The 13,868-nt window shown below is 46.1% G+C and overlaps 1 protein-coding gene across 1 annotated transcript in view; it reads left to right on the plus strand.

Moving 5' to 3' along the window:
* The window catches only part of hsp90ab1 (heat shock protein 90, alpha (cytosolic), class B member 1), a 36,675-nt gene extending 24,408 nt beyond the window's left edge, over window positions 1–12,267 (plus strand). The window contains exons 8-11 of the mRNA XM_063040489.1: window positions 380–527; window positions 869–1,137; window positions 1,423–1,756; window positions 11,956–12,267. Of these exons, the coding sequence (XP_062896559.1) occupies window positions 380–527; window positions 869–1,137; window positions 1,423–1,756; window positions 11,956–12,065 (861 nt within the window). The 3' untranslated portion in view covers window positions 12,066–12,267. The remainder of the gene's footprint in view (window positions 1–379; window positions 528–868; window positions 1,138–1,422; window positions 1,757–11,955) is intronic.
* Window positions 12,268–13,868: the final 1,601 nt, after the last annotated feature.

The following is a 13,868-nucleotide window of genomic DNA, read 5'->3' on the forward strand; positions in this document are numbered from 1 at the left end:
AGTGAAGTCTTCATTAATAAATGACAAATTGAGTAAATCGTTTTGTTCTATTTTCTCACTTGCAGATGTAAATTGGTCTGTTGCCCTGCCTGTGAACAGTTTTCCAATCTGTTCAGCCCAATGAGACTTGAGGACTGGGTAATGCAAACTGATGACCAAACAATAGTAACTTTTTGTGCACCTGGTCTCCTTGGGGTGGAGTGAGATGCTGCCTTCTGGGCCACAGGGGCCTAGGGCACACTGAAAGAACTGGAATGGTCTTTGATTGTGCAGCAATTGTATGTGGTGTGGGGGGACAGCAAAAGTGGGTTCCTTCTGGCTTGCCATGTTAGGGTATTTGAGTTGTGCTTGCTGACTTCCTCCATCTGTTCTTTCACAGCTCGGTATCCATGAGGACTCTCAGAATCGCAAGAAGCTGTCAGAGCTGCTGCGTTACCACACTTCCCAGTCTGGAGATGAACTCACGTCCTTATCTGACTATGTCTCCCGCATGAAGGAGAACCAGAAATGTATCTACTACATCACAGGTGTGTTGTGGTTTATTGAGAGCTAGTGCGGCTTGAGCAGATACAGCCTCCCTCTGCTTCTGCGGTAGTCTGAATTAACTCCCACCTTCTTAACTATCACTTCCAGCAGATGTTTATCCCCAACCTCTATCAAACCCAAATACAGATTTTTCTCTTATTTGGGAAATGCAAGTTGAGGTTGTGTGCTCAGTGTAACCTGACTCTGGGAGCCCAGCTTGGTTTTGTCCTTGTCCTTGTATCTGATGATAGGGGTTCAGTTGGGGCAGTGGCAAGGTGGCATTCCCATCCCTCCTACACAGCCGGGGCACAGACTTACCATGCTGATTTGTCTGGATCTGTAGGTGAAAGCAAGGACCAGGTAGCCAACTCTGCCTTTGTGGAGCGGGTGAGGAAGCGGGGCTTTGAAGTGGTCTACATGACGGAGCCCATTGATGAGTACTGCGTGCAGCAGCTGAAGGAGTTTGATGGCAAGCAGTTGGTGTCCGTCACGAAGGAGGGGCTGGAGCTGCCCGAGGATGACGAGGAGAAGAAGAAGCGAGAAGATGACCGCACCAAGTATGATGGCCTCTGCAAGTTGATGAAGGAGATCCTGGACAAGAAGGTGGAGAAGGTGAGGTATCTCCATTCTTCCTGTACTTACCTGAGTAATGCTTGGTGCTGTTGAGCCCTCCAGTCAGGGCAGCCACACATAATATCCACTATTGGCAAGTGCCAGTTTGGTGTCGGGAAGCTCACCCACTCCAGAAGTCCCTCATAGAACCTAGAACTCTAGACTCGATCACTGGTATGAGGGCTGTCGATAGCTGCAGGGTTGACCTTGGTGATGGCCAACACATTGTGCTGAGGGAGGGTCTGGTTGAAGGGCAGTATTTGATATGTCTTCCTGCCTCTCCAGGTGACTCTTTCCAACCGGCTGGTATCTTCTCCCTGTTGTATTGTGACCAGCACTTATGGCTGGACTGCCAATATGGAGAGGATCATGAAGGCTCAGGCACTGAGGGACAACTCCACCATGGGCTACATGATGGCCAAGAAACACTTGGAAATCAACCCTGACCACCCGATCATGGACACCCTGAGGCAGAAGGCTGATGCAGACAAGAATGACAAAGCTGTGAAGGACCTGGTGATCCTGCTCTTTGAGACTGCACTCTTATCTTCTGGATTTTCACTGGATGACCCCCAGACACACTCCAACCGAATCTATCGCATGGTCAAACTGGGACTGGGTGAGTAATCACAGTATCATGAGGAAGGTAAATCTCTTCCCCAAGGCCGTGCTTGGTTTTTGCTGGATCCAGCCAAGTATTATCTAGATTAGGGGTTCCCACCCCTTGGATACACAGACTTCTTGCTTAATGGCTTTGGTCCATAGCATAAAGGTTGGGAAACCTTGATCTAGAGTTGCTGCTGGGAGGAGAATTAATCCAACAAATCCATCCGGTGGGTATCATTTGGCTGCCATTACATCATTACCAATGTCAGGAAATAAACTTGCCAGGATAACCAGTTAATAGAATGGAGGGGGGATCAATGGAAAAGGAGCATCGGGCCTGGTTTTAAAGAATGGGGGTGAAGGCTAGAGAGAAAGCTTTGGCTCTGCTCAATATTCTTTATTGTTTTCTCAGCTGAGAAAACGTGACAGGAAAAGAGATGCCTATATAGGTCTTGCAAGGAGCAGTAATGCAGAGTCTGGTATAAATCAAAGTACAAGAGTAATACAGCAATCATTGAGGGTTACTGGGTTTTAATCTACAGTGAGAGAGCAGTATGTGTGGGGGGGGGGCAGTAAGATAATTCTTTGGATCTAGTATTATCCTTTAGCAATAAAAAAGGCCCTTTAGCTCGGTGTGCCTATGTAGTTCCCATCTTTACGGATCCTATTTTCATGCCTTTGTCTTGTAGCCTTGTGTCTCTCAGCAATTCAGGTGCTTGTCTATGTATACACTGAGTCTGTTTCTACCATCCCTTGGGTTCTGTGTACCAAATTCCAACCACCTCTGCAAAAACAAGCTTCCCCTACTTGTCCTAAACCTAGCCCTCTGGTTTTAGATATTTCTGCTATAGAGAAATTTTTACTGTTTACTCTTTTATCTGTGCACATCTGTCAGGTTTCCCACTCATCCCCTCTTTCATTGTAACTGAAAAGCTCCATTGGGCAACATCCTGTTAAATCTCCTTTGAACCAGCGTCATCACACACTTGTCATATGATAATCAGAACTTTGTATCATAATCCAGCTGTGACTGAAGTTATACCATAGAATCCCTGCTTTTTTAAAACCCCTTAGTTCAGGTAAATCTGTATGTTGCTGCCATCATCTTATCTGCTGCTACTGCCACCTTCATAGATCTTTTAGACTTGCACCAAAATTCTCCCCCCCCCCCACACTTTCTTTCTCTCAGTAACCCAGAGAGCCCTACCATTTATGGTGTCAGTCTATTCTTACATCACCTCGCACTGATCAGCATTGATCCCCATGTAACATTATTCTGCCCAACTGTTCAATATTATCCTGTCCTCACTATCAGCAACACTGCCAGTTTTCTTGTCACTTGATTAGCAATTCATACTTTAATATCCATAGCCAAGATGTTAATGTATACCAAAGATCAAAGTAAATTTTTATTATCAAGTGCATCTACAGTTGCATGAAAAAGGCTGGTGAACCTTTTGCAATTACCTGGTTTTCTGGATTAATTACTCATAAAATATGGTCTGATCTTCATCTAAGTCACAAGAATAGACAAAATGCAATCTGCCTAAACTAATAACCCACAATCATACTTTTTGTGTCTTCACAGTCCAGGATGTGAACCATTGTTTTTAATAACTGGGAGAACCTCCTTTAGCAGCAATAACCTCCACCAGATGTTTGCTGCAGCTGCTAGTGGGGCTTGCCCAATGGCGAGGAGGAATTTTAGATCATTTCTCCATACAAAACTCTTATAGCTTCTGGGTTACCTTGCATGAACAGCCCTCCTCATGCTGCAGCATCTCAATTGGGATGAGGTCTGGACTCTGATTTGGCTGTCCCAAAGCATGAATTTTCTTCCTTTTAAAACCACTCTGTTTATTTATTCTTGTGTTTCAGATCATTGATCTTGTTGCATCGTCAGTACCATGCAACCCTGACATTTTCCTGTAAAACGTCTTGATACAATTTTGAATTTATTGCTCCCTCGACGATTGCAGGCCTTGAGGCAACAAAGCATCCCCAAACTATGATGCTTTTTCCTCCAAACATAGCAGTATGCATTTCTGCCAAAAAGTTCAGTTTTAATCTCATCTGTCCACAGAACATTGTCCCAGAGGAGTTGTGGAACATCCAGTTTTGCAGACTTGAGATGTGCAGCGATCTTTTTGAGAGCAGTGGTTTCCTCTGTGGTGTCCTTCCACGAACACCATTTAAGTTCGGTGTTTTTCTTATTGTGGGCACATGAACAGAAACTTGAGCAAGTTCTGGAGATTTCTGCAGGTCTTTTGCTGTTACCTATGGGTTCCTTTTCACTTCCTTCAGCATTGTGCTCTTGGTGTGATCTTTGCAGGATGCCTACTCCTTGGGAGAGTAGCAACAGTACTGTGTTTCCTGCATTTGTAGACAGTTTCTCTTACTGAACACCCAGGACTTCAGAAATACTTTTGTAGCCTTTTCCAGCTTCAATTCTTCTTCCAAGGTCCTCTGAAAATTGCTTTAATGGAGACATTGTGCACATAAATAGATCAATCTTGAGAAGAGCAGGATCTGTCAGTAACCTGGCTTTGTGGGTCTTTTATCAGGCAGGGCACCTCTACAACCCACACCTCTAATCTCACCTCATTGATTGGAACATCTGATTCCAAATAGCTTTTGTAGAAGGCACTCCCCCAAAGGTTCACGTACTTTTTTAAACCTATACTGTGATTATTTAAATCATATACTCAGTACAATTGTCCTGGATGGTTGGGGCTCCTGATGATGGATGCTGCTTTCCTACAGCAACAATTTGTGTACATACGCTCAGTGGTGGGGAGGGCTTTACCCATGATGGACTTGGCCGTATCAACTACTTTTCCTAGGATTTTCTGTTCAAGGGTGTTAGTGTTTCCATACTAGGCTGTGATGCAGCCAGTCAATATACTCTCCATCACACATCTATAGAAGTTTACCAAAAGTTTAGGTGTCAGGCCGAATCTTTGCAAACTCCTAAGGAAGTCGAGGTGCTGCCGTGCTTTCTTTGTAATTACACTTGTGTGCTGGGCCTGTGAAAGGTCCTCTCGAATAATAACACTGGCACTCTCCACTTCTGATCGGCTTGTGGACTCTAGTTTCCTTCTCCTGAAGTCAATAATAAGCGCCAAGGAGACCTTGAAGCTTGCTGACATTGAGTAAGAGGTTGTTATGGCATCACTCAGCCAGATTTTCAATCTCCCTCCTTTATACTGAGTCATAGAAACAGAGAGAAAACCTACAGCACAATACAGGCCCTTCAGCCCACAAGGCTGTGCCGAACATATCCTTACTTTAGAAATTACCTGGGGTTACCCATAGCCCTCTATTTCTCTGAGAGCAATGTACCTATCCAGGAGACTCTTAGAAGACCCTATTGTATCTGCCTCCATCACCATCGCCAGCAGCCCATTCCACGCACTCACCACTCTCTGCGGTTAGTGGTTTTTTTAAAAACAACTACTTACCTCTAACATCTCCTCTGTACCTAATTCCAAGCACCTTAAAACTGTGCCCTCTCATGCTAGCCATTCCAGCCCTGGGAAAAAGCCTCTGACTATCCATACAATCAATGCCTCTTATCCTCCATCGCTCCAAGGAAAAAAGGCTGAGTTCACTCAACCTATTCTCATAAGGCATGCTCCCCAATCCAGGCAACATTCTTGTAAATCTCCTCTGCACCCTTTCTATGGTTTCCACATCCTTCCTATAGTGAGGTGACCAGAATTGAGCACAGTACTCCAAGTGGGGTCTGACCAGGGTCCTATATAGCTGCACCATTATCTCTCAGCTCCTAAACTTAATCCCACGATTGAAGAATGCCAATGCACTGTATGCTTTCTTAACCACAGAGTCAACCTGCGCAGCAGCTTTGAGTGTCTTATAGACTCTGACCCCAAGATCCCTATGATCCTCCACACTGCCAAGAGTCTTACCACTAATACTAAATTCTGCCATCATATTTGACCTACCAAAATGAACCACCTCACACTTACCTGTGTTGAATTCTATCTGCCACTTCTCAGCCCAGTTTTGTATCCTATCAATGTCTCGCTGTAACCTCTGACAGCCCTCCACACTATCCACAACACCTCCAACCTTTGTGTCATCAGCAAATTCACTAACCCATCCTTCCACTTCCTCATCCAGGTCATTTATAAAAATCACGAAGAGTAGGGGTCCCAGAACAGATCCCTGAGGCACTCCACTGGTGACCGACCTCCATGCAGAATATGACCCATCTACAACCACTCTTTTCCTTCTGTGGGCAAGCCAGTTCTGGATCCACAAAGCAATGTCCCCTTGGATCCCATGCCTCCTTACTTTCTCAATAAACCTTGCATGGGATAACTTGTCAAATGCCTTGCTGAAATCCGTATACACTACATTCATGACCACATTTGATTTGGTCTACGACAGTGGTGTCATCAGCAAACTTGAATATTAGATTAGATTATGAGGACACGCAGTTCTCTTTTATTGTCATTTAGTAATGCATGCATTAAGAAATGATATAATATTCCTCCGGTGTGATATCACAGAAACACAGGACAGACCAAGACTGAAAAACTAACAAAAACCACATAATTATAACATATCGTTACAGTGCAACAATACCATAACTTGATGAAGAACAGGCCATGGGCACAGTAAAAATAAAAGTTCGAAGTCTCTTGAAAGTCCCACATCTCACACAGACGGGAGAAGGAAGAAAACTCCCTGCCATGCCCGACCACAGTCGGACTCTGAGTCGTACGAAAACTTCGAGCCTCCGACACCGAGTACCAAGCACTATCTCTGCCGAATGTTTCGACCCCAGCCTCGGTCGCCAGCAGCAGGCAAAGCCGAGGATTTTGGGTCCTTCCCTCCGGAGATTCTTGATCGCACAGTAGCAGCGGCAGCGAACTGGGCATTTCAAAGTTTCTCCAGATGTTCCTCTTGTGCTTCTCATGTCTGTCTCCATCAAATCAGAATCGTGCACGGCATCCTACTTACAAATACAATAGGGGACTCGATAGTAAGGGGGTCAGATAGGCGATTCTGTGGACGCAGTCCAGAGACTCGGATGGTAGTTTGCCTCCCTGGTGCCAGGGTCCGGGATATTTCTGATCGTGTCCAAGATATCCTGAAGTGGGAGGGTGAAGAGCCAGAGGTCCTGGTACATATAGGTACCAATGACATAGGTAGGAAAAGGGATGAGGTCCTGAAAGAAGAATATAAGGAGCTAGGAAGGGAGTTGAGAAAAAGGACCGCAAAGGTAGTAATCTCGGGATTACTGCCTGTGCCACGCGACAGTGAGAGTAGGAATGCGATGAGGTGGAGGATAAATGCGTGGCTGAGGGATTGGAGCAGGGGGCAGGGATTCAAGTTTTTGGATCATTGGGACCTCTTTTGGCGTAGGTGTGACCTGTACAAAAAGGACGGGTTACACTTAAATCCTAGGGGGACCAATATCCTGGCAGGGAGATTAGCGGGGGCTACTGAGGTGACTTTAAACTAGAATGGTTGGGGGGTGGGAATCAAATTAAAGCGGCTAGGTGTGAGGAGGTTAGTTCACAACAGAGGGATGGGAACCAGTGCAGAGAGACAGAGGAGTGTAAAGTGAGCGTAGAAGCAAAAAGTACAAAGGGGAAAAGTAAAAGTGGCAGGCCGACAAATCCAGGGCAAGCATTAAAAAGGGCTAAGAGAGTTGTAAAAGAGCGCCTGAAGGCTTTATGTGTCAATGCAAGGAGCATTCGTAATAAGGTGGATGAATTGAAAGTGCAGATTGTTATTAATGATTATGATATAGTTGGGATCACAGAGACATGGCTCCAGGGTGACCAGGGATGGGAGCTCAACGTTCAGGGATATTCAATATTCAGGAGGGATAGACACGAAGGAAGGGGAGGTGGGGTGGCGTTGCTGGTTAAAAAAGAGATTAACGCAATAGAAAGGAAGGACATAAGCCGGGAAGATGTGGAATCGATATGGGTAGAGCTGCGTAACACTAAGGGGCAGAAGACGCTGCTGGGAGTTGTGTACAGGCCACCTAACAGTAGTAGTGAGGTCGGAGATGGTATTAAACAGGAAATTAGAAATGTGTGCAATAAAGGAACAGCAGTTATAATGGGTGACTTCAATCTACATGTAGACTGGGTGAACCAAATTGGTAAAGGTGCTGAGGAAGAGGATTTCTTGGAATGTATGCGGGATGGTTTTTTGAACCAACATGTCGAGGAACCGACTAGAGAGCAGGCTATTCTGGACTGGGTTTTGAGCAATGAGGAAGGGTTAATTAGCGATCTTGTCGTGAGAGGCCCCTTGGGTAAGAGTGACCATAATATGGTGGAATTCTTCATTAACATGGAGAGTGACGTAGTTAATTCAGAAACAAAGGTTCTGAACTTAAAGAGGGGTAACTTTGAAGGTATGAGACGTGAATTAGCTAAGATAGACTGGCAAATGACACTTCAAGGATTGACGGTGGATATGCAATGGCAGGCATTTAAAGGTTGCATGGATGAACTACAACAATTGTTCATCCCAGTTTGGCAAAAGAATAAATCAAGGAAGGTAGTGCACCCGTGGCTGACAAGAGAAATTAGGGATAGTATCAATTCCAAAGAAGTAGCATACAAATTAGCCAGAGAAAGTGGCTCACCTGAGGACTGGGAGAAATTCAGAGTTCAGCAGAGGAGGACAAAGGGCTTAATTAGGAAGGGGAAAAAAGATTATGAGAGAAAACTGGCAGAGAACATAAAAACGGACTGTAAAAGCTTTTATAGATATGTAAAAAGGAAAAGACTGATAAAGACAAATGTAGGTCCCCTGCAAACAGAAACAGGTGAATTGATTATGGGGAGCAAGGACATGGCAGACCAATTGAATAATTACTTTGGTTCTGTCTTCACTAAGGAGGACATAAATAATCTTCCAGAAATAGTAAGGGACAGAGGGTCCAGTGAGATGGAGGAACTGAGCGAAATACATGTTAGTAGGGAAGTGGTGTTAGGTAAATTGAAGGGATTGAAGGCAGATAAATCCCCAGGGCCAGATGGTCTGCATCCCAGAGTGCTTAAGGAAGTGGCCCAAGAAATAGTGGATGCATTAGTGATAATTTTTCAAAACTCGTTAGATTCTGGACTAGTTCCTGAGGATTGGAGGGTGGCTAATGTAACCCCACTTTTTAAAAAAGGAGGGAGAGAGAAACCGGGGAATTATAGGCCGGTTAGCCTAACGTCGGTGGTGGGGAAACTGCTGGAGTCAGTTATCAAGGATGTGATAACAGCACATTTGGAAAGCGGTGAAATGATCGGACAAAGTCAGCATGGATTTGTGAAAGGAAAATCATGTCTGACGAATCTCATAGAATTTTTTGAGGATGTAACTAGTAGAGTGGATAGGGGAGAACCAGTGGATGTGGTATATTTGGATTTTCAAAAGGCTTTTGACAAGGTCCCACACAGGAGATTAGTGTGCAAACTTAAAGCACATGGTATTGGGGGTAAGGTATTGGTGTGGGTGGAGAATTGGTTAGCAGACAGGAAGCAAAGAGTGGGAATAAACGGGACCTTTTCAGAATGGCAGGCGGTGACTAGTGGGGTACCGCAAGGCTCAGTGCTGGGACCCCAGTTGTTTACAATATATATTAATGACTTGGATGAGGGAATTAAATGCAGCATCTCCAAGTTTGCGGATGACACGAAGCTGGGTGGCAGTGTTAGCAGTGAGGAGGATGCAGGGTGACTTGGATAGGTTGGGTGAGTGGGCAAACTCATGGCAGATGCAATTTAATGTGGATAAATGTGAAGTTATCCACTTTGGTGGCAAAAATAGGAAAACAGATTATTATCTGAATGGTGGCCGATTAGGAAAAGGGGAGGTGCAACGAGACCTGGGTGTCATTATACACCAGTCATTGAAAGTGGGCATGCAGGTACAGCAGGCGGTGAAAAAGGCGAACGGTATGCTGGCATTTATAGCGAGAGGATTCGAGTACAGGAGCAGGGAGGTACTACTGCAGTTGTACAAGGCCTTGGTGAGACCACACCTGGAGTATTGTGTGCAGTTTTGGTCCCCTAATCTGAGGAAAGACATCCTTGCCATAGAGGGAGTACAAAGAAGGTTCACCAGATTGATTCCTGGGATGGCAGGTCTTTCATATGAAGAAAGACTGGATGAACTGGGCTTGTACTCGTTGGAATTTAGAAGATTGAGGGGGGATCTGATTGAAACGTATAAGATCCTAAAGGGATTGGACAGGCTAGATGCGGGAAGATTGTTCCCGATGTTGGGGAGGTCTAGAACGAGGGGTCACAGTTTGAGGATAGAGGGGAAGCCTTTTAGGACCGAGGTTAGGAAAAACTTCTTCACACAGAGAGTGGTGAATATGTGGAATTCTCTGCCACAGCAAACTGTTGAGGCCAGTTCATTAGCTATGTTTAAAAGGAAGTTAGATATGGCCCTTGTGGCTACAGGGGTCAGGGGGGATGGAGGGAAGGCTGGGTTCTGAGTTGGATGATCAGCCATGATCATAATAAATGGCGGTGCAGGCTCGAAGGGCCGAATGGCCTACTCCTGCACCTATTTTCTATGTTTCTATGTTTCTAATATCATTTCACTGGAGAGCTGCGTCGTGCCGCCATCTTCTCCTCCCGCCATTATGGGCATTAGAGCTATGCTTAGCTACCCAGTCATAAGTGTAAAGTAAGAATGTGGGGGCTAAGCACACATGGTCCACTTGTGATTATGGATATGTTGTTGCTGATATGAACTGACTGGGGTCTGCAAGTGAGGAAATTGAGGATCCAATTGCACAAGGAGGTATTGAGGCTAAGGTCTTGGAGCTTAAGTTTTGAGGGGATAATGGTATTCAATGCTGAGCTGGGATAAAGATCATCCTGGTTATGCATCTTTGCTGTTTGTTCCAGGAACAATGAGCAGGAAGGATTTTGGTACTGATCCGTTATACACCACTAGTCATAGGTTTCCCATCGTAAAACCAACCCCCAATTTGGGGTCCAGTTTGCTACCTTAACCTGGGTTCGTTGGTTTCTAACCTTTTGGGCCAATTATTCACATGGGACTTTGCCAGAGGCCTTATTAAAGTTCCTGTAGACTACATCAACTGCTCTGCCCTCATCAACATATTTGTTACTGCTTCAAAACAAAGCTATCAAATGGGTCAGGTTGGTCAGACCCCCAGAGCTAGTCAGCTGCACTTAACCCTTCCTTTCCAAGTAGGGACCTTTTGAGAACGGTGATCATAATATCATAGAATATTACCCTGCCAGGTTAAGTGATTTGGTTATGTAAGTGTAGAGCGGAGTTTTAAAAAAATCACTAGTGAAATTCAGCATGGAGCCCAGGTGATAAATCCAAACAAAGGCATGGAGTATGAACTGGGACTGGCTGTGGTGGATCAGAGGCCACCTTTACCTGTGGAAGTAAGCGTTTGGGATCCGGTACATTCCACCTTTACTGGAATGTACATCACCTTTGACACAGTACAAGGCCAAACTGACTGGTGCAGTGTGATGAACTGGCAGACAAATCTGCTAAAACACTACCCAAGAGTTAGATTTGGGAGTAATTGTGAGAATGGACCATGAGTTGTAAATACCGGTTTAAAAACATTGGGGTTGGACTTTTGAGCAGAAAGCAAAATGTCACATGATGCCAAGGTGGCGATGGAAGATGGCAGTTCTTTGTGTGCATCTCCGAAGGGAATCATTAAATATTCCTGTTTAGCACTACTACAGCTGAAATCCATAGTCTCAGCTATGGGTACTTCAGCAAGCATTGATTCAGCAAAATGTTTGGAAAAAAATATCTTCTCAAAATCAACTGACTCTGGACTGCAGTGTTGGGTCATGTGTTAATTTCCCTTTCAGAAAAAGGATGCATGGAAAGCGGGCTAGTCTGCAAGTAAGATTGAAACGCAGAGCCCTTAGATTCCTATTCTCAGCTATCCTGCTGGTGAATTTACATTCCCTGGAAAATAAAATAGAAGACCTTAGAATTAGATTGCAGTGTCAGAACCTGCTTGTGTTCTGGTATCTCTGCCTCCACAGCCAACAGCTCTAGGCAGAGTCTGACTCTGGGATCTTGTTAATATTCTGTCCACATCAGTGCTGCTGGCATTGCAGTGCCTGGTCATATTGTGGCTCCCTCATCCATCCCACTTACCAACTTTTTGTACGGCTGAGGATGCTGACTGACTCTCTCTGTTGATAGGTATTGACGAGGAGGAGGTGTCTGTGGAAGAGGCTGCTCCACAAGCTGTTGAAGAGATCCCGCCCCTGGAGGGAGACGAGGATGCTTCCCGCATGGAGGAGGTGGACTGATGCTGCTCGCCCATCTCCCACATGTACCGAGATTGGACTATTGTATTTAATTTGGATTTGGCAGGGGATCTGTGGTGTATGTATACAGTTGTTCCACCAGTGAGTGGGCCCTTGTCATTGTTGCTGTCCTTGTATTTTTATTTTGAAGAGCATGTTTTATTTCAGAGCTATGTTCTGTAAAATAAAATTTCACCCACTGGCATGTCAGGTGGTATGCTGCCATCATTGGCCACCGTGCATGGTGATTCCCTCATAACTCCGACTCTAGACTTTGAAGCTGGTTAATCTGGTGTGGCAGCTTTTCTGTATAGGAGAGCAGATCTGGGCTTTGGGAGTGACAGGTTCCTGGGAGAGGGAGGAATCGGGAAAATAGAAAAAGGCAACTGATGTCTGGTTCTGAGAGGGATCATTGTTCAGGGTCAAATCCCACACCTTGTTCTCAGCAGACTGTTGAGTGTTTCCCCATCAGGAGCAGATCCTTGTGATGGGCTTAGAGCTGCATGGTGGGATGGTTCTCTGGGATCTCCACGCATGATGGTCAGTGGCTGTAATGCCCAGGGATGAGCTCTGCTGCAGAAATGGGTATATGAGGGTGGGGGTGGGAGGTGGTGCTGGTTCTATATTGTCCTGTTCGGAGGGTGGGGGTGCGAGGTGGTGCTGGTTCTATATTCTGTTCGGAGGGTGGGGGTGCGAGGTGGTACTGGTTCTATATTCTGTTCGGAGGGTGGGGGTGGGAGGTGGTACTGGTTCTATATTGTCCTGTTCGGAGGGTGGGGGTGCGAGGTGGTACTGGTTCTATATTCTGTTCGGAGGGTGAGGGTGCGAGGTGGTACTGGTTCTATATTGTCCTGTTCGGAGGGTGGGGGTGCGAGGTGGTACTGGTTCTATATTGTCCTGTTTGGAGGGTGGGGGTGCGAGGTGGTACTGGTTCTATATTGTCCTGTTCGGAGGGTGGGGGTGCGAGGTGGTGCTGGTTCTATATTGTCCTGTTCGGAGGGTGAGGGTGCGAGGTGGTACTGGTTCTATATTGTCCTGTTTGGAGGGTGGGGGTGCGAGGTGGTACTGGTTCTATATTATCCTGTTTGAAGGGTGGGGGTGCGAGGTGGTACTGGTTCTATATTGTCCTGTTCGGAGGGTGGGCGTGCGAGGTGGTACTGGTTCTATATTCTGTTCGGAGGGTGGGGGTGCGAGGTGGTACTGGTTCTATATTGTCCTGTTCGGAGGGTGGGGGTGCGAGGTGGTACTGGTTCTATATTATCCTGTTTGAAGGGTGGGGGTGCGAGGTGGTACTGGTTCTATATTGTCCTGTTTGGAGGGTGGGGGTGCGAGGTGGTACTGGTTCTATATTGTCCTGTTCGGAGGGTGGGGGTGCGAGGTGGTACTGGTTCTATATTATCCTGTTTGAAGGGTGGGGGTGCGAGGTGGTACTGGTTCTATATTGTCCTGTTCGGAGGGTGGGCGTGCGAGGTGGTACTGGTTCTATATTCTGTTCGGAGGGTGGGGGTGGGAGGTGGTGCTGGTTCTATATTCTGTTCGGAGGGTGGGGGTGGGAGGTGGTGCTGGTTCTATATTATCCTGTTTGGAGGGTGGGGGTGGGAGGTGGTACTGGTTCTATATTGTCCTGTTAGGAGGGTGGGGGTGCGAGGTGGTACTGGTTCTATATTGTCCTGTTTGGAGGGTGGGGGTGCGAGGTGGTGCTGGTTCTATATTGTCCTGTTCGGAGGGTGGGGGTGCGAGGTGGTACTGGTTCTATATTGTCCTGTTCGGAGGGTGGGGGTGCGAGATGGTACTGGTTCTATATTG

This window comes from Mobula hypostoma, chromosome 2 (assembly GCF_963921235.1).
Source record: "Mobula hypostoma chromosome 2, sMobHyp1.1, whole genome shotgun sequence".
Taxonomy (NCBI): domain Eukaryota; kingdom Metazoa; phylum Chordata; class Chondrichthyes; order Myliobatiformes; family Myliobatidae; genus Mobula; species Mobula hypostoma.